This window comes from Protopterus annectens, chromosome 4.part0 (genome assembly GCF_019279795.1).
Source record: "Protopterus annectens isolate FY-2018-M chromosome 4.part0, PAN1.0, whole genome shotgun sequence".
Classification (NCBI taxonomy): domain Eukaryota; kingdom Metazoa; phylum Chordata; order Ceratodontiformes; family Protopteridae; genus Protopterus; species Protopterus annectens.
In genome coordinates this window covers 624,501,954-624,520,393 of record NC_056733.1, presented here as the reverse complement: position 1 = coordinate 624,520,393, position 18,440 = coordinate 624,501,954, and the positions used below count along the sequence as shown (strand labels likewise).

General features: G+C 39.9%; 1 protein-coding gene across 1 annotated transcript in view; it reads left to right on the top strand.

Annotated features, from left to right (window-relative positions):
* CIT (citron rho-interacting serine/threonine kinase) overlaps positions 1-18,440 on the top strand; it is a 3,433,971-nt gene that overhangs the window by 2,522,217 nt on the left and 893,314 nt on the right. Inside the window, exon 37 of the mRNA XM_044069760.1 lies at positions 5,833-5,913. Coding sequence (XP_043925695.1) covers positions 5,833-5,913 — 81 coding nt within the window. The remainder of the gene's footprint in view (positions 1-5,832; positions 5,914-18,440) is intronic.

Sequence of the window (18,440 nt, the reverse complement as noted above, 5' to 3'; positions counted from 1 at the left end):
AATGCCAGTGCAGGAAACAGATTCCCCATGAAGATCATCACAAGCAGTATTTATTTTGTCTAGGTGCTTCCCACGACCATACATCCTGTTATATTTGTCTTGCTTTTGTCCCAAAGACTCTGCATAGTCACTTTTCCTCTTTGGCCATTTATTTAGAAAATCTTTGTCTTAAGCTTTTGGACAAAGACATCATGGAAGGAACTTCTCACTCCGAGGGTCAGCCCTCTGTGAAGAGGAAGGCCAGGAAAGCTCGGTCTGATTTTTCGACTGTGCCGATTCTGCCAGACATCTCTCTTGAAGCTAGTGAAAGCTAGCAAGATCCCCTGGCTTTTTTGTTGGAGTCCTCAGCCATGACCGCTTCAAAGGCTGGCATGGATCCAGCTTTATGCATGTCCCTAGAGGTGTTGCAGATATCCACTTTATATGTTCAGGGGGAACCATGGCTGATTATTACTGAAGGGCCCAGGAGAGTGTCCTCAGATTTTGGTTAGGGAAAAGGTACCAACTACCATTATACAGTGTGGCATGGGGTCTCAGCCTTCTAAGTTTTACAAGGCTAACATCCCTTTAAAGAAGAAACAAAAAACTAAACATGTTTCTCTGCTCTTAAGGACCCTCAGAGTGAATGGCAGAATTTTACTCAGGGATTGTTTAATGCCCTTATGGCTTTGAAGCCTCTTCAAGGAGTTTCTGTTGCAGCTCCCCCTTGTTCTTCTACTCCTCTTAAGAGGCCTAGGGGACAAGATTCCTCGGAGGAGGAAGATTCGGATGAAGAATCCCTTGCCTATACTTCCCAGATTCTTTCTGTCTTAGACTATGGTTCTGAAGAAGAAGAGTCCACTAATCCTGACTCTCCCTTTGAGACTTCCTTTGGGGACACAATTTCTAGAATGATGGAAATTTTGAAATGGGAATGTGCTCAGGTGTCTGAGGTTCAGAAGAGGTATTACAAGCTTATGCAAATGGATCTGCTAGATCTTCTGCTGTTCCTCCTGTTCTGGCTGCCCTGTGTACTGCATCTCTGGCTCCTGATTCCTAGCCCCCTGCTCCCAAAACAAACTTATAGGTTTTATAAAGTGCCTGATGATTGCAGGTTCCTTTAGAGGTGCCCATCTGCTGATGGTTCTGTGGTATCTGGCAAACCTTCAAAGTTACTGCCTTCTACAAAGTTGCTTTCTTCTGATAAAGACAGTAGAATTGTGGAAAGACTGTGTAAGAAGGTACATACAATTATCAGATCCATATGACAAGATATGTTTTGGCTGTTCTATCTCAGGCCTGTCAAGTTATTTCTGACCTTTCTGACTCTGAGGAGAAGACTTCTGCTCTCTTCTTGTTAGGGACAACTTTTCAGGTGTCTCACCACTCTATTAAATGCAATTATGTTGCAGCAGATGCTTCTTCTAAGCCTGTTGCTTTTGGCTGTGTGCTGAGGAGATATTCCTGGCTTTGGCTTCCACCTTTGCCTGATATTAAGGCTAAGTTGATGGATACTCCTCTGGATAACAAGCATTTGTTTGGTGCTGCAGAATTGTTTAAGTCCCTACAGACAAAGGGTAAGGCTTTACAAGATCTGAAACATATCATATCTTTGATTCTCCTGTACCTAAAGTCCAAAAGAATTATCCTAATAAGCCAGTCTTTGTTTACAGACAGTTTCACGCTACCCCTAAAAGTAAGAAGGGTGGTAGAAGGGCTCCTCTTGCTAAGGCTACCCAGACTAATTTAGCTCAGAAATCTCCTTTTCCTGACAAACCAACTGCTGTCTGACTATCCTATTCTTCTCAGCTACAATCCTTTTTCTCTTTGTCTTTCCCTGTCCTTTTCTGTTTTGTTAAAGATTACTCAAGATTCCCGTTTTTTTTCCATCATTCACCTTGGGCAATAAATGGTCTGGAACTCTTTTCCCCTTTCATGGACATTCCTCAACCCCCTCAGGAACAATTAGCCATTTTTCCAGACATGCTTCAGGGTCTCTTGACTCAGGGAACTATTCTGGACGTTCCAGTTTCTCAAAGGGGGAAGGGGTTTTATTCCAGCATGTTCTTGGTCCCCAGGAAAGAGAACACTTGGGGATTCAGTGTGGATCTCTCTCACCTAAACACCTTTCTGAAGGTCCCTTCTTTTCAGATGTTGTCCCTTCACACCTTTCCTCTGCTCCTTCCTGAGACTTTTCTATTTTCTCTGGACCGCAAGGATGCTTATCTTCATATCTGTATTCATCCCCTTTTCAGGAAGATTTTACATTTCTCTGTTGCTTCCTTACATTTTCAGTTCTCTGCTTTGCCATTTGGCCTCTCTACTTCCCCAAGGGTATTCACCAAATGCCTCGCTCCTGTGATTGCTTTTTGCAGGCTAAGGGGGTTACAGGTCTTTCCCTACCTAGACAACCTACCTTTTTAGGCATCCTGTCCAGAGATTCTACTGCAGCATCTTCAGTTTGCCATTTCTCTTCTGCAAAGCCTGGGGTTCGCTAATTTTCCAAAAGTCCTTCCTGACTCCTTCACAGGATCACATGTTTCTGTGATGCAGGATTCAGACTGTTTCAGTGCTGGCATCCCTAACTTCTCCTAAGGCCTTAACTCTCATTGCCTACTTTCAGTCCTTTCTTCTTCTGGCCTCAGTTACAGACAGGGAATTTCTAAAAGCTCTAGGGTTCATGACCTCCACCATCCCTATGCTACCTCTAGCCAAACCCCACATGAGAAAGTTTCAGTGGTTTCTAAAGTCAGTTTGGCTTCTGCACTCTTATCCTCTAGACTTCATAGTCCCTCTTCTTTCGTTCCTCAAGCTGGAAATTCATTGGTGGATTTGGCAGTTGTCACTCAATCTAGGACTTCCTTTTCAACCTACTCTACACTCTCCGGCTGTTCACAGATCCTTCAGATGTGGGATGGGGGGGGGGGGCTTCCTTCGGCTCTCTAAAAGTGCAGGGCCTCTGGTTGCTTCAACAAAGAAAGACCACATCAGTGTCAGAGATGAGAGCTCTGGTGTTGGTTCTTCAAGCATTTCATCCTGTTTTCATTCCATGACCCTTCAAGATACTTAGAGACAATGTCACAGTAATGTGGTATGTCAAAAAACAAGGAGAACAAGATCTTATCTCTGTTGCAGGTTAGCACTTTGTGTGGGTGCTAGCTATCCAGTATCAGGTGATGCTTCAGGCAGTTTACATTCCCTCAGGTCAGAACATTGTTGGAGACTCTGAGCAGGTCTTGAAAACAATCCTACGAGTGAATGCTTCACAGGGATGTGTTTCTGGACATTGTCCACCAGTAGGATACTCCTCAAGTAGATCTATTTTCCTCCCCTTTGAACAGACAACTTCCTGTTTTTTTTGTGCCAGAGTCCCACGTCCTGTGGTCTGGAAGGTGGATGCCTTTTTTTTTTTTCCTGGAATGGAACGTTTCTTTATGCCTGCCCCCTCACCTTCCTCTCATTCCAAAAGTCCTGTTCAAGATAAAGCAAGATGCTCCCAACATCTTGCTGGTGACCCCCTTTTAGCCAAGACAGCATTGGTTCCCACTTCTGCATTTACCCAAGGGCAATCATCACAAGCTACCTTGCAGGGTGGACCTACTCACACAAGACAAGGGATCTTTTATCCATCCCTACCTGTCCACTGTTTAACTGACACTGCAGGTAATAAGATTTTGGTTCTACAGGTTCCACATAGGCATCTTTTTTCTGAGGACGTGCTTAAGCTCCTGCAGGAGACCAGGAAATACACTACTAGGAAATCCTACTTATCCAAATGGAAGAGGTTTTCTGTTTGATGTCTTTCTCGTAACCTGGATCCACTTTCTGTGGATGTTCCTCTGTAAATTGCTCAATGCTGGCTTGGCATATTTTTCTGTTAAGGCCCATTTGTCAGCTATTTCTGCTTGGTTGCCTTTATCACTCCCTTTACTCTCTAGATTTGAGGCTAAACAGTTTCTTAAAGGTGTTCATATTACACCCCCCAGGAAGCCTGTCCCTCCTTCCTAGGACCTTAATTTTGTTTTGGAGAAACTGACCCAGGCTCCTTTTGAGATTGTGGCTTCAGCTTCCTTGCAGCAATGTCCTTGAAAGACTGTTCTTTTCTTGGCCTTTACTTCTGCCAGACAGGTGTTTGATTTTCAAAGCCCTTATGACTGTTTCTCCGTTTTTAGTTTTCCATAAGGACTGGGCGTCCCTTCGGACTAATTCTTCTTTTATGCCCAAAGTGGTGAATAAGTTGTCTCTTAATCAATCTGTTCATTTATTCATTTTTCTCTTCTCTGCCTTCTGCTAGTGAGAAGGTTTTGCACACTTTGGATGTGCATAGATACCTCAGATTTTATTTGGATATGACCAAAGCTTTTCGCAAATCTGATCAGCTTTTTGTTTCCTTTCATTCTAGATCTTTATGGTTGGCTGTTTCTAAGCAAACTGCTTCTTGGATATCTAAAGCCATTTCTTTTTGTTATTCTTTTCATGACAAGAGCCTTCCTTTTTCTGTTAAGGCTTGTTGTACTAGGACTGTGGCATCTTCTGTTGCTTTTTTCAAGGGCTTATATGCTACTTCTATTCTTGAGGCAGCTACCTGGACTTCTGTGCATACTTTTACCAAGCACTATAAGCTGAATGTGATATCCAGAGCTGATTTTGCTAGGGTCATCCTTCTTGGGTTACTAGAGAGATCTGCTAGTCCTTCCTCCTCCTTCTCTTCTTCCTGAGGTTTTGCACTCTTCCCTATTGTAAGCAATACTGCAACAGTGAAATGGAAGTACATAGTACAAGTGTGTAAAATCTTACCATAATGGTAGATGTCCTTCTCTTCACTGTTGCAGTATTCACTCCTTCCCCGGTTAGTTTCCCTTCTGGATGTGCCCATTACCTCTCTCATCCTTGGACTGGTGTTCCTACTGGGGCTGTCAGTTCTGAGGATGGTACATCTACATGTCACCTTTATGCCCTACGCTGTACGTGAGGAGCATACGTATGACATACTGCATACTCTTAGCAACCTAAAAACTTTGGTATACTGGCTGGGCGTTGGGCCGCCCTTGGCAGGGGATCCCTATTGTGAGGAGAAAGACATCTACAGTTATGCTAAGATTTTACACAACTGTACTTTTAGCATCCTTTTTTCCTATGGTGTTAAGGATGGTGGATGTGGATTATTTTGCTGAGTGGAAACGAATGACAAAGCAGAAGGAAGACTTATTAAAGATAGGACATGACTCATTGGAAGTTTTGTTAGAAAGGCAGGAGAGGGAGGTTAAATTTGGGCAGACAAAGCAAATGAGAATGGAGTTTAGGAGAATGTGGAATGGTGAAGTCTCAGAAAGTTGCAGGACTAAGACTGTGCCAGCAGGTAGAACGTGGAAGGGGTGGAGAACAAGTTGATGGTATACATATGATCCAAGAAGCAGAATGTAGTGAAGTATTGAGATAAATGCAATTAGGAGGGGGGGTAGGCTGAATAATTGATTTTCAAATAAGATAATTGACTAGGCTTAAAATGGCCCACAAGGGTATATAGCCTAGTACTGACCTGTGAATGAATCAGTGACACCACAGAGCAGAAAAAAAAAAAAAATAGGCTTAATATATTTTGCACAGGATATAAGCAGAATAACAGATTTACACAGTCACGTGATGAGAGATTCATTGTTTTCAGCTTATGTCAGTAAGAACTGATACTTTATTAGACTTGTTTTTCCCTGTCTTAGAATGTAACTATTGCTGAATATGGAACTTTTCTGGCATTTGATTTTCTTGCTGGTGTATTATAACTTTTATATTACTGAATTTTACTAAATGACTGACTTTCATTTGTGAATGGATTACTCTTTGGTCTTATTACAGAAACTGCTTGGGAACTCTCTCCTTAAACTGGAAGGCGATGATCGGCTGGATATAAATTGTGCCATGCCTCTTACAGATCAGGTACTGAATGCACAATGAGCCTGCAGCAGAAATGCTGCTAATTGTAAAATGCATGAAATTATGTAGCTTCTGATCATAAACCTGTCAGTTCTTTTTTGTAAACAAGATAGATGAAGTCATGGGGGCACAAGGAGTAGTGCCCACCGGCTTCTTACCAGTAGAGTGTATACATAGTTATGACATTAGTGTGGTGTGAATGACTAATGCCGCCAGTATCCCCTAAGTGGGAATTTAGCCTGTGGTATCTTCCAAGCCAGGGTTTTAGTTACAGATAAGGGGTGAGACTGTGATCCTATACAGATCATGCTAGTTCAAGGGAAATTGTACAGTAAGTAGTGGGGTCAATGTAGTATTGTATAATCTTAAGTAAAACATTACATTAACAGACTGTTTATCTCTTTTTTTTTTTTTTTTTGCACATTCAGTCCTAGTAGTGAAGTGACTGGGTGGTGACATCCAATATGCATACACCTCACTCATACACATTTTAGAAATTGCACTGGTTTTATGAGAAGGGTTTGTTAGCCAAAAATTGTTAACCAAGACACAGGAGAACCTCTGTTTCTTTTTTTGTGAACAATGTTCTGAGTCATTTAACCTCCACCTGGACACCCAGACATTTGGTAGATGGAATCTCTGCTTAATTTTTCTTCCGAAGGATTACACACCCCACAGTGCAATACCCCTCTTTTCTGTACTCAGAAAACATTATTTTCAAATATGAACTCTTGAGACTAGAGCGTTTTGGTTCAGAAGATGTTGTGTTACCAACTGTGCTACACAGACATGCGTCATTCTAAGTAAACAATCTGAATGCAGCAGTTTTTAGATGAAGATATGCATGTCAGTTATAATACCATAGTTTGCTACTAGGATGTAGAAATGAGGCCACCATATAAGCATGCAATTCAGTATGCTGTGTAGTACAAAGATATAGGCTTCCTTTTGGTTTGCAACATCTGTCAGAGATGGTGAGAAACTCTGGATATACTTAGATATGCTGAGTGCATTTTTTGCAATTGATAGCTGTTAGGTTGTTGTGCTGTGGCCATATTTGACTAGCACAGTATAAGATGATCACCAAATAAGCTTATGGGCATACTTTAAGCAGGAAGTTTAACATGTAGCTGGTATACTGTGTAGGCTTTGTATTATCAAACTGTGGACATGTTTTAAGACATGTTTTATACATGTTTATTATTCGTGTATAGTGCAGTATTGGACTATGTTATGTGACAATAACTTTAGTCTACACTTAACTGTCCTGTTCTACTGTATTACTGGTTATTTAGAGCAAGTGGCTGTAGGTAGAATCAGTCACTGCATGGTATTTTAACTTTTACCGCAGATGAAAATGAAAGTATAAGCTACGTCTGTTTTATCATCTGCTGCAGGTAAACAAACATTGAGGTATAAAGCAGCAAGGGTGCTGTCAAATAGAATTGAGGTATAAAACTGTAGGTATGCTTTCAGATAAAAGTGAGGGTGTAAAGCAGTCGTGTGTGGTCTCTGCAAGCAGTATGATGTTAGAACTGAAGGTATGCTGTTAGGTAGAAGTGAGGCCATAAAACTATTAAGTGTGCTCTCTGACAGACTTGAAATAGATAACTGCAGGTGTGCTGTTGGGTAGAATTGAAGGTGTAAAGCTACATGAAAGCCAGAAAATAGAAGTGAGGATGTAAAAGCAGCAGACTTTCTCTCAAGTAGAGGTGAATGTGTAAAGCTACACGTATTCTGTTAGGTAGAAGTTTGACTGTTGGTGTATTCCAGTTTTCACATCAAGTAGAGGTATGTGAATAAAGCTGTAGGTCTACTGTTTATATATGTATGTATGTGTGCATGCATGCATATTACTTCATTTTATAATTTAGCTGTAATGCAAATATGCATGTTAAAATCCATTTAAGCATGCATCCCAACAGTGACAGAGTAGACTAAATAGCTAGGATATGTGTTCTGTGAGGAAGGTGTAAACAATGAATTACTATCAAAATCATGAATGATGGAACGAATTCCATTCATTTGCACAAATTGCTCACCAAACTTACACTTGTCATTTTGATAGTAAATTGTAATAAATGTGTGTAAGATCTGGGCTAATGAAGGAACTTTGAAGATGGGTTTTAAAGAAGAACTGGCAGTCTTTCATTGGGGATCTTCTATGACAGTTTCTCAGTTAGATTCCTCTTCTATATTAGTGACCGTTTGGTAAAAAGTGTTGAAGTTCTATAGTCAGGCATGTCTAAACACTTGTAGCAACACAAACTGTGGTTTACCACACTAGGCTGCACAGCTGCTCACATCCCCATTTTTCCTTTTTTTTTTGCCACTTGCACAGTTCACATCATGATCCTTGGTATTATTTGTGAGGTCTTGCTTTCATATGCCTTAACATCAATAAAGTAAGTGTCCATGTGTGACTATCAAGTTGCCAGAAAGAGATGCACTATCATTGTCAAGGTTGTCTCAGAATTTATGTACATATGGACTTTTCCTTGCACAAATAAATTCATGTCATTTTATGTGGATTCAGATGTGCAAATGAGTACTGTCACATGACTGAGAAGTTCTAAAACCAGTGCTGCTTGTTCACACTTTGCTGATTTAAGTATGGGCATAGCGGTGTAAATCACAGATTCTGTTTATGCATCTGAAAAGTGTAGGACTGTGAATACCATCCTTAATTTCACACAGTTTTCAACAAAAAATTCCCTAAGAGTCCCTAGGAAACGAGGAAGGGATGGAACTCACTCCCTAAATCCATTCTCTCAATCTCATCCACTAACCACTTAAAGCTTATCTAAAAATAAGTGGCTATGTTCCTATACTAACCCCTCATGAGTGCTCTGATGCATAACAGTATACCAAAAACATATCCAACTTTTCCCCCGGTGTTTAATCTTTTGTTCCTACCAACCTGTCTTAACCTTCTATCTTGACATAAGTCATACCAAAAATAGTACTAGCTATGTTCAGAGCCTAGGTTTTGTAGTCAAGATGTAACAAATTTGTATGTTAAAATGTGTACTACATTTTGTTTATTTTATACTTTGTTGATTTTGTAATTTGTGCATGAAAATTTACTGTTACTCATGGAGCTTTTCTCCCTTCACTGAAAAAGGCCTGTGTCCACTCGAACTTTCCTGGTAAACAATTGTTAAATAAATAATTAAATAAAATAAAATTAAAAAAAATACAAAGTTGTCGGGCACATTCTTTCATTTGAGAGCAATTTACAAAACTTCTCATGCAGCAAGAGAAAACATGTAGTACAAAGCATGTACATAAGGTATAAACTAAAACCAAGCAATCCCATATCAGTTGCTCAAGCGCATCATTACTAGCAGTAGAGATAAAATGTAGAATATTTATTTATTTTTATTTATTTGACATTTGTTAACCGGGTTCGTCCATCTGAGCCAGGGGCCCATTTTCAGTGGAGACCTGAGGAGAAAAGCTCCAACAACAAATACAGTTAAGCAAAAGATAATTGACAAATACACAGTGGTTTTTAATGTACAGTTATATACAGATGTGGTTCACTAGACAATGACGCAAAATATACACTCCTAAACATACAGAATTAAGATATAAATTCAGTAGACATGAAACAATGATAAAGTTAAATAGCCATTTAATGTATGCAGTGTGAAATAAGATAAATTTAGTTAAGCTAAGAAGAAACATTAGAGAAAAGAAGAAAAAGGAAAATACCTTTAATTTGAAGAAGAGAGAGCTGAAATGAAAACATATTTTATTAAGAGAATGAGAAGAAGAGGAAATAATTTTAGCAGTGTATTAGGTGAGGAAGGATATAGTTAAGTGGGGGCTTGGCAGGGGCAGAACCATTTTTTAGCAGATATATTAATTCTTTTTTTATATTGGTGCTTTTGGGAGATGATTCTTATATTGGGTGGGAGTGTGTTCCAGTTGTGAGCTACTGAGTATTTGTACAGGCACTTTCAAATGTCCTTTTTTGGTTTGTAAATATCAAGAAGGTGCTTATCACTTGTGCAAAGATGCCATAGGGGTGTAGTAAGCTACTAATTTGAAGAGGGAGGAGCAGGAGGAGGGATTATAGAGAATGGGAGTGAGTGATATGTAGTTGAGGAAGCAGCAGCTTATGTGAGAATTCAGGCCATTGAATTGTCTTAAGGACGAGGCAGTAATGAGAATTGAATTCTGAGGAAGATTTGTGGCAAATCTAGCTACTTTATTGTACGTTTGCTCAAGTTTGGATAGAAGAGTAGATTGAATATTAGTAAGGAGGAGGCAGCTTACAGTAGACAAGGTAGGAGGAGAGAGAGAGACGAATAAAGTCTGGAGGGGGAAGTAAGGAATTTTCGATTTCTATAGAGTAGTCCAAGTTTCTGTTTTTTTTTTTTTATACATTTTTGGATATATCGAAAAAGATATCCAAAAAGACGTAGTCGGACTACCACGAAGAAAACAAAAAATATAGTTTATTAGAAAAAGACAAACAGGTGAGCGCTTTCGCGTACTCACCTGGTACGCTTCATCAGATCTCATTTTTTTGGCTATGTAAGTCATACTTTAGTTGGTCTATGATGGTACAAGTAGTTTGGTACTATGTTCTGCTTTAATGGTAGTATTATTGAGGGAGGTTATAGTAAAGCAGGATTTTTGTTGAACCAGTGTTCTAGGAAAGAACGGTAGGGAGCTTTATTTCTTTTGGATTTAGAACAAGTTGATTTTCTGAGAGCCATGATTCAACGGATGAGAAGGTGTCTTGCATGAGTGCTAACAGATTAGGAATACTATGGACAGTGGTGATGTGTTGAATCATCAGTATATTACAGGAATGTAGAGGATTTACAAGCAGAATGTAGTTTGTTGGTAAAAATATTGAACAGGAGGGGCCCTAAATTGATACTTGAGGAACCCCAGTGTTGACTGGAAGGAAGGGGGAGAAAACAGTTTGCCAGTGAACAGATCATTGCCTATTGGAGAGGTAGCTGGAAAACCACTGTATGGAGGAGCTAGAAAGATTATGGTCTGAGAGTTTAGATAAAAATATGGACTGATTGACAGTTTCAAAGGCCTTAGAGCGTTCAAGGAAAAGGCAGGAGATTAGCTTGTTGTCACGGGCCTCAGCAACTGATTGAGTGAATGGAAGACTTGCAGTTGATGTGCTATGGTGGGGCCTGAAGCCGTGTTAGGTAGAAGTAACCAGGTTATTGTCAAGCAGGTATTTGATTAATTGGTTGTGTGTGCACTTCTCAGGAATTTTGGAGATAGGCAACAGGATAGGATGGCTATGGACCTGGTATTAGAAGGGTCAGTGGAGTTTCCACCCTTATGCAGTGGAATTGTATAGAAAGATTTCCATAGATCAGGGACACGGGCTTCATTAATGGATCTATTTATCAGTATTGAGACGTGAATACTTGTGGGAGACAACACTTGTTTAAAGAGGGCTGCAGTGAGCTTTTGGTTGAGAGCTTGCTAACCTTCATCTCTAAAACACATTTATATTCTTGAGTTAGACATTTTAGCTTTTTTTTAAGAGGATCAGGAGGTTGTCTAAGGCTGTGATGTCTGTTAGTAGAATATTCCAACTTGCTGGAGTTTGAAGTATCTTTTACAGGCTGTTAATGTGAACTGGAGCTGGTTTAATTTAGACCGGTAGTGTGAAGAGAGTAAGTAGTGTTGCAACTCTATAAGATGTCTGCGAGTGGTGCACAATATTTATCTTTAAACATTTTATAGATAAGAATGCTAAGCAAGGTACATGGTTCTGGCAAAAAGTAGCAGCCAGTTTACTTTTGTATGGACAGACAGTGATGTTTGGCATCATGTATGAACTTTAAAATTTTATGTACCTAGGATAAGTTGCACAAATTTTGCATTTTTACATAACTTCAGGCCTTCTTGCCTTTAGCTTTTTTAGCAGTTCCACCAGACTTGAGTTGTGTTTCTACTTTGTAGCCCCTCAGACAAAATTGCTAGGATCAAGTGTGTTCTTAGCGGCCCTTCAACCGTTTGCTCCAGCTCTCTGAGGCTCTTTTGGAACTGGAGGGATTCAAAATGTTAACCTCACAGTATCGGTCAAGAGATATATTAAATGTACACAATTTGGAGCTAGCATAACCTAAATGTTCCAGAAACCTTAGCATTAAATATAGAAAAGGGTGTTATTACCTCTGTTGCTTTGCTTCTGTGAAGCAAGTAATATTTCCTTTTGATACATTTAAATAGATATTTGGAGTCTGTATGTATCCTTAATTTGTCCTGCTTCATGACTGTTACTGTGCAATACATAACCATTCAGTCAATTCCATTTACCTAACTGTTATGCCTACAGCTTCCATGCTCTTTAGTTTTTACTCAGTTGTAACTAAAAATTAAATGAAACTCTTCTTGAAGTACAAATTATTGTTATTTCTACATGTGAACTGTTAATATGATATTCATACTCAAAACCAAATCCTTCAAGCAAATAAGAAAATGTCTGTAAAATGTCATCAGTGCTGTGTAACACCTGTTCAGTACTTCAGAGCGTTATATGCAATACATTGCAGTGATATGTTAGTCTCACAATACCTTGTTTATTGCAAATACTTGACATGCAACCCTATTATTAATAACCTGCATTTTTGCCATAAAGCCATTATTCTGTGCAAAGGAAACATTGACTGTCTCTGTTTTATATATGATAAGCCAAAATACTCATTGAAGGTTTATATGTTGTGTCTTTGCATTTGTACTTTGTAAGGGTCCATGTTCTGACTCTTATCAGATGTGCTGTTCTGACCTCTTTCTTTGCTTCTGTTGCATCTGGCATCAGTTATTAAATCATTCTGTAGTTATACAGCAAGAATTCTTCTAGTCATAATTAGTGCTTCACGGACATAACAACACACAGTCTTTGGTTCTTCTATCTCAGCTTGCAAGAACACTGTCTTGAACAGTAGTTGAATTACTTCAATTTGTACAAATCAGCTAGAGTTGATCCAAAGGTTTTTGATATATGTCCTGAATAAGCCAAAAGCATGCATGCTGACTTTAATCTTTCTCATTTAGATTTAGTTCCTTGCATACAAATTCAGGCACCAAATTACATCCAGCCCTTGTATCCAGCTTAAATACAACAGACGTGGCTTTAATCTTTGTTTCTGGCTAGCATTTGTATTTGTCACATAATTGTTACTACATTTGCTGAAATCTTTATTGTGGTCTAAAGCATGTGTTTGCTCACTATATTCTATTCAGTTGTTCAACAAAAAAGTTGGTCTTCTATTTGTTTGCCTGTGATGTGTTTACATCTTTCTGTAACACTTTTTATTTTACTTTTTCAGATTTTTGCAAATTTACAACCCATTTGTAATCTATATACTCTGCTCAGTGCTTTGCAGTTTAATTTATTATACCTATAGCCATACTACTTGCTTTAAGCATTGTTTCTGCCTGCTCATTTGTGACCAGGCATCATCTTGAATACCATACACCTCCCACCATTTTGATTTTTAACAGTGCTAGGCCTAATTTTGTTCTCATTCTCACTCACAGCCTTTGTTTTACATATTTCCTACTCTTAAGTCAAGCTTTTAAGCTATTTGACAGCTTACTCACTCACTGCGTAGACACATTGGTCACTTTTCTCATGGTCAAATCTGCTTCGCTTAACAGTCTGTCTATTCTCATCATTTCTAAGTCTACATACAGTTCTGATTGATTAAAGAATAAAACAAGCAGTAAAAAGGCAGACTTGTGCTCATCTGGGTCTTTTAAGGGGTTCCCATGATTATACTAGGACTCGTATGACCCAGCGACTGATACTTAGCATACATGAAATGAGGCAAAACAAAAATCTTAAGGACTGCTGTTACGCCATGGTTACCCACTGTGATTCATCAACACTTGCAGTCCTAAAGGGACTGCTGCATTGCAAGTATCCAGGACACTGAAAGTGATGTGCGCAGGTCTGCATATTAATGCTGTTTAGTCATGTATCTTTTTGGAGCAGTCCCATGCCCAAATTAGTGAGGTGGAGATCATGCTAAGAAATGGGTTGTATAGCCATGTCTGGCATGACTGCCCCAAGCTTTGACTATCAGATTCAAGTTATTTCTCATTCAGTGGGGGAAAGTGATCATGAGTCAGGTTGAATCCTCCATAATGTAGAGCAGTTTTCTGATAGGTGCACGTTTATCTCAAACTAGATGTTTCATTTTCCCTGGCACTGCTGTGTATTAGGATGGGATTGCTCAAGCAGACAGCTGTTTTTGCTTTGTAATAGTGTAGCCCTATAACATCCCTACAACATCATGTGCAGACCTTATGTATCGTTAATTTGGTCCCGCACCAAGTTTTAGCAGATTGCTTTCCCTGCTGAATGCTTGTACTTCTACTTGTATATTGTCTCTTATTTTTGCAAGTCAACCATAGCTCGTTTGGTAGCTCTGTACATTACCCTTGTTGAGAGTCAGTCCCTATGACTACAGCATTTCACTGTTACACACCACATTACCTTCTAACACTACTCTCTGTCTGGCAACGGCTGTATTATTTTCGCCCCTCATAAAGGGCTTACTGTACACCCATATTGTGCATGTAGCACCGTTTATTGAGCTCAGACCTAACAAACAGCACCACCTAGTGGCCATATATTAGAATTTACTCTGATAACTCAGAACTGTAGCTATCCCACAACTACCGAGAGGTTATGACTCTCTGGAGCATCACATAATTATTTGAATTCTGATGCCCTTAACTACTGTAACTGCGAGTAATTCACTGCTGAAATCCTTCCTTCAGATTACTTACTATATTCAGCTGTAACACTGCTCTCTAGTGAGACTGTAAGCTAGTCTTCATCTAATCCCCCTCTGCAAATTATAACTACAAAACAAATTACCTATTTAACTTAACCTTGTCCATCTTTTTTATTCCAGAGAGCATCCAGTGTGTCAGGAACCTTAACCAGCTGTCCCTAAATCTGCAAGCTGAAATCACCAAACTCTTGTCCTGATACCAGCTTCTGCTAAACTAAAGGTTCATATCTATCATTGTCACAGTGTGTTAGCATGCTGGTAGCAGTCCCGGTGTTATTTGCAGTTGGGCACATTCCTGTAGCAGCTTTTCTCACAATCCTTGTAGTTTTAGATGGCCCTCTAAACTCCTCTGTAGCGTACATATATCATACACTTTTAGGTTAATTACTGGATCTTTAAGACTGTAAATTCCATAGCAAGCTCCTAGTTCCACTTGCTGTCTTTTTTCACTACCACCTCTCCCCTCATAGACCCTCACAGCTATCCATGTTGCATACATTTGGCATATTTCTCTAAGCCATTTACCAGTATTACATGCATTTGTCATATTTCTCTAAACCATTTATCAGTAATAAAGGATTTGGCATATTTCCCTAAACCATTACCAATAATGAAGTAAAGCTAAGGAATAGTCCCCAGGTTACTGATTGTTTTTTTGAAAACATTGAATAAAGCTCCTTACCTACCATTCATTCTTGGTGCTGCCCCACTCCGTTTGCCCTCACTGATGCTCAAGCTCACTCCGCTCCCCCTACCCTGCTCCCTTTTCCCACCCACCCCCACTACACCTACTTTTATTCTAGCCACAACTCCTACCACTCTTACACACTCTACCCAATCACCTAGGAACCCTCCTAACCCCTCCCCCTCACCCACCTTATCTCAGTTAATCCACCTCGCACTGTCTTAGACATCAGTGCACTACTTTAACTTAACAATACTCACTGCTCTACTCTCATCTCCTTCCTATCTTACCTACCTCCTCCTACACTTTACCTACACATTCTACATCAGTCTTCAAACACACTTTCCCTCCATCTTTCTCCTCTATAGCCCATGCACTCTACTCTTCTAACACTACCCTCCTTTTTAAATTTACAGTGTTACCCAACCTGCCCCACCCACATCTCCCTCTCCTCTCACTTCCATCTAAATGCACTATACATCATCACCTATACTCACCCTCCATAACATGCCATACTACTCTCATACTGGACAAACTGTCTTTCTCTGTCCGGGGACATCCACCCCAACCCTGGCCCTTCCAGCACTACATCCAACTCCCATCTTTACCTACCACATCCCTCCACTCCAAAGTGTTTTAATTTCATTGCAGTCAATGCCCAAAGCCTTAGAAATAAAATTCCCATCTTCCATGCCTGGTTGTCCCATAAACAACCTGATATTGCTGCCATCACAGAGACCTGGCTTAAACCCCATACAAATAATAATGAAATTTTCTCACCAGGTTACCTTATGCTACGCTTTGAAAAAGGTGGCAGAGTAGCCATACTCTACTCCTCCTCCTACACTGTTACTCCCTACACCAATTCCATTCCCACTTTCGCCAATTCTGAACTTTGCATAGCTCTCCTCAAACTCAACAAGCACAAATCCATATGCATTGCTGTCCTCTACATTCCTCCAGGTAACAACATCCCTATTCTTAAAGACATACTCTCCTGGTTTTCAACCAGCGTCAAAAACGAAACAGTAATTCTAGGTGACGTAAACATAAACTGGGCCACAATTAACTCTGAATCCCCTTCCCTAAATATCAACCTATGCAACTACACACAACTAATAAACTCTCTTACCAGACCAAACAAAGATGGAACCACTGGTACCATCATTGACTGGATCTTAGTATCACATCCAAACCTTATCTTAGATACTGGCACCTTTTCTAATTCTCTCAGCAACCACCTGCCTCCATTTGCTGACTGTCACTTCTCTTCCCCTCTAAAGCAACATCACTACATACAATCTCGGAACCTCTCCAACTTCAACCCACAAATATTCATAGAATGCCTAAAAGTTACCGATTGGTCACTCTTAAAAACTTTGCCTCTTGACAATGTCATTGATTACTTTAACAAAACCTTCCTGAACTGTCTTAACAATCTTGCTCCACTAAAAACTAAGAGAGTTAAAGCTTCATCCTCCCCTTGGTAAACTAAAGAAACCATGCACCTAAGAGGTAAAAAGTGGAAACTTTACCAAAAAAACAAGTCACCCAATGTCCTAACCAAAGTTAAACAACTCCATAACACTGTAAAAAAAAACTAATAACCAGGGACCGAAAATCATACTATAGCAAACTTCAATCAGAAAACTTATCCAACCCTAGAAAATTCTGGGACTCCATCTCCACTCTTCTCCACCCAGGTAATAAAGACAATCCATCCCCAAACCTAAACCAAACTGATCTAGAAAATGCCTCTTCTTCCAATGCCTTTTTCATAGAACCCATAGCCAAACTTACTACTAGCTTCTCTCACTACTCTCAACCTCACCCCCCAACCAATCCCCCTTCATCTCCATCCAATCTAAAGGGTCTATATTAGAACATCGAAGTTTCAAAATTTAGAATGTTCTAATATTGACCACTATTCAGCGAAAGCTGAAAATATCGAACATACAGAACAGCAAATTTTTTCCTAGGGAAAAAATTTGCTGTTCCAAAACACATACAACACAAGCACACCAAACGAGCAGCAATCCACACACATACACCTAAAATCTTACACCTAACCCTACACTAAACTATACATACACCACTAACCATCCACTTACCTTAACCCTAACCCTAAGATCCGTCACTATCGCACACTCACCTCACCTGCGCCCTAACCCAAACTCACCTACCCTGCCCTAACCCTCACGTCCACACAATCGCACACATACCTAACCCACGCCCTAACCCTAACCCTCATGTCCACACAATCGCACACATACCTAACCCTGACTAACTTAACCCGCACTCAATCGCACACTTACCTGAACCCGACCCGTAACTTTCCACCACAGCGCTGAAAATACCAAAGCAACAGAAATGGACAACCAAATTCTTTCCCTAGGAAAAAAATCAGTTTTCTGTTGCTTCGATATTTTCAGCTTTCACTGAATAGAGGTCAATATTAGAACATTCGAAGTTTTGAAACTTCGATGTTCTAATATAGACCCAATCTAAATACCACTACCCTGTTTTTAGCTTCTCTCCTGTTTCTACAAATAAACTAAAGAAGCTCCTCCTCCAACAAAAAACATGCTCCCCTGCTCCAGATAACCTACCCACAACTTTCCTCAAATTGTCTGCAGACAGCATCGCCTATCCCATCTCTGTCATAATAAACAAATTCATACTAGAATTATATGTCCCCTCACTCTGGAGACATACTTTTATTATTTCACTCCATAAAGGAGGCAAAAACTCTGACACTTCTAATTTTTGACCCGTAGCTATCCTTTTCCCACTATCAAAAAACATGGAAAAGTGTATTCAATCCTAACTGATTTCCAATCTGAACCTAAACCTGCTAGCCCCTACACAACATGTGTTCTGCCCTGGCCATAGTACCATCACTGCTCTCCTCTCCTTTCTTGATTCCATAAACCTCACTCGCAGCTATGGAAAAATGGTTTCTACTCTATTCCTTGACCTCTCCAAAGCCTTTAATACCGCACCCCCCCTTACTAACATCTCAACTCTCCTCTCTCAACTTCTCCCCC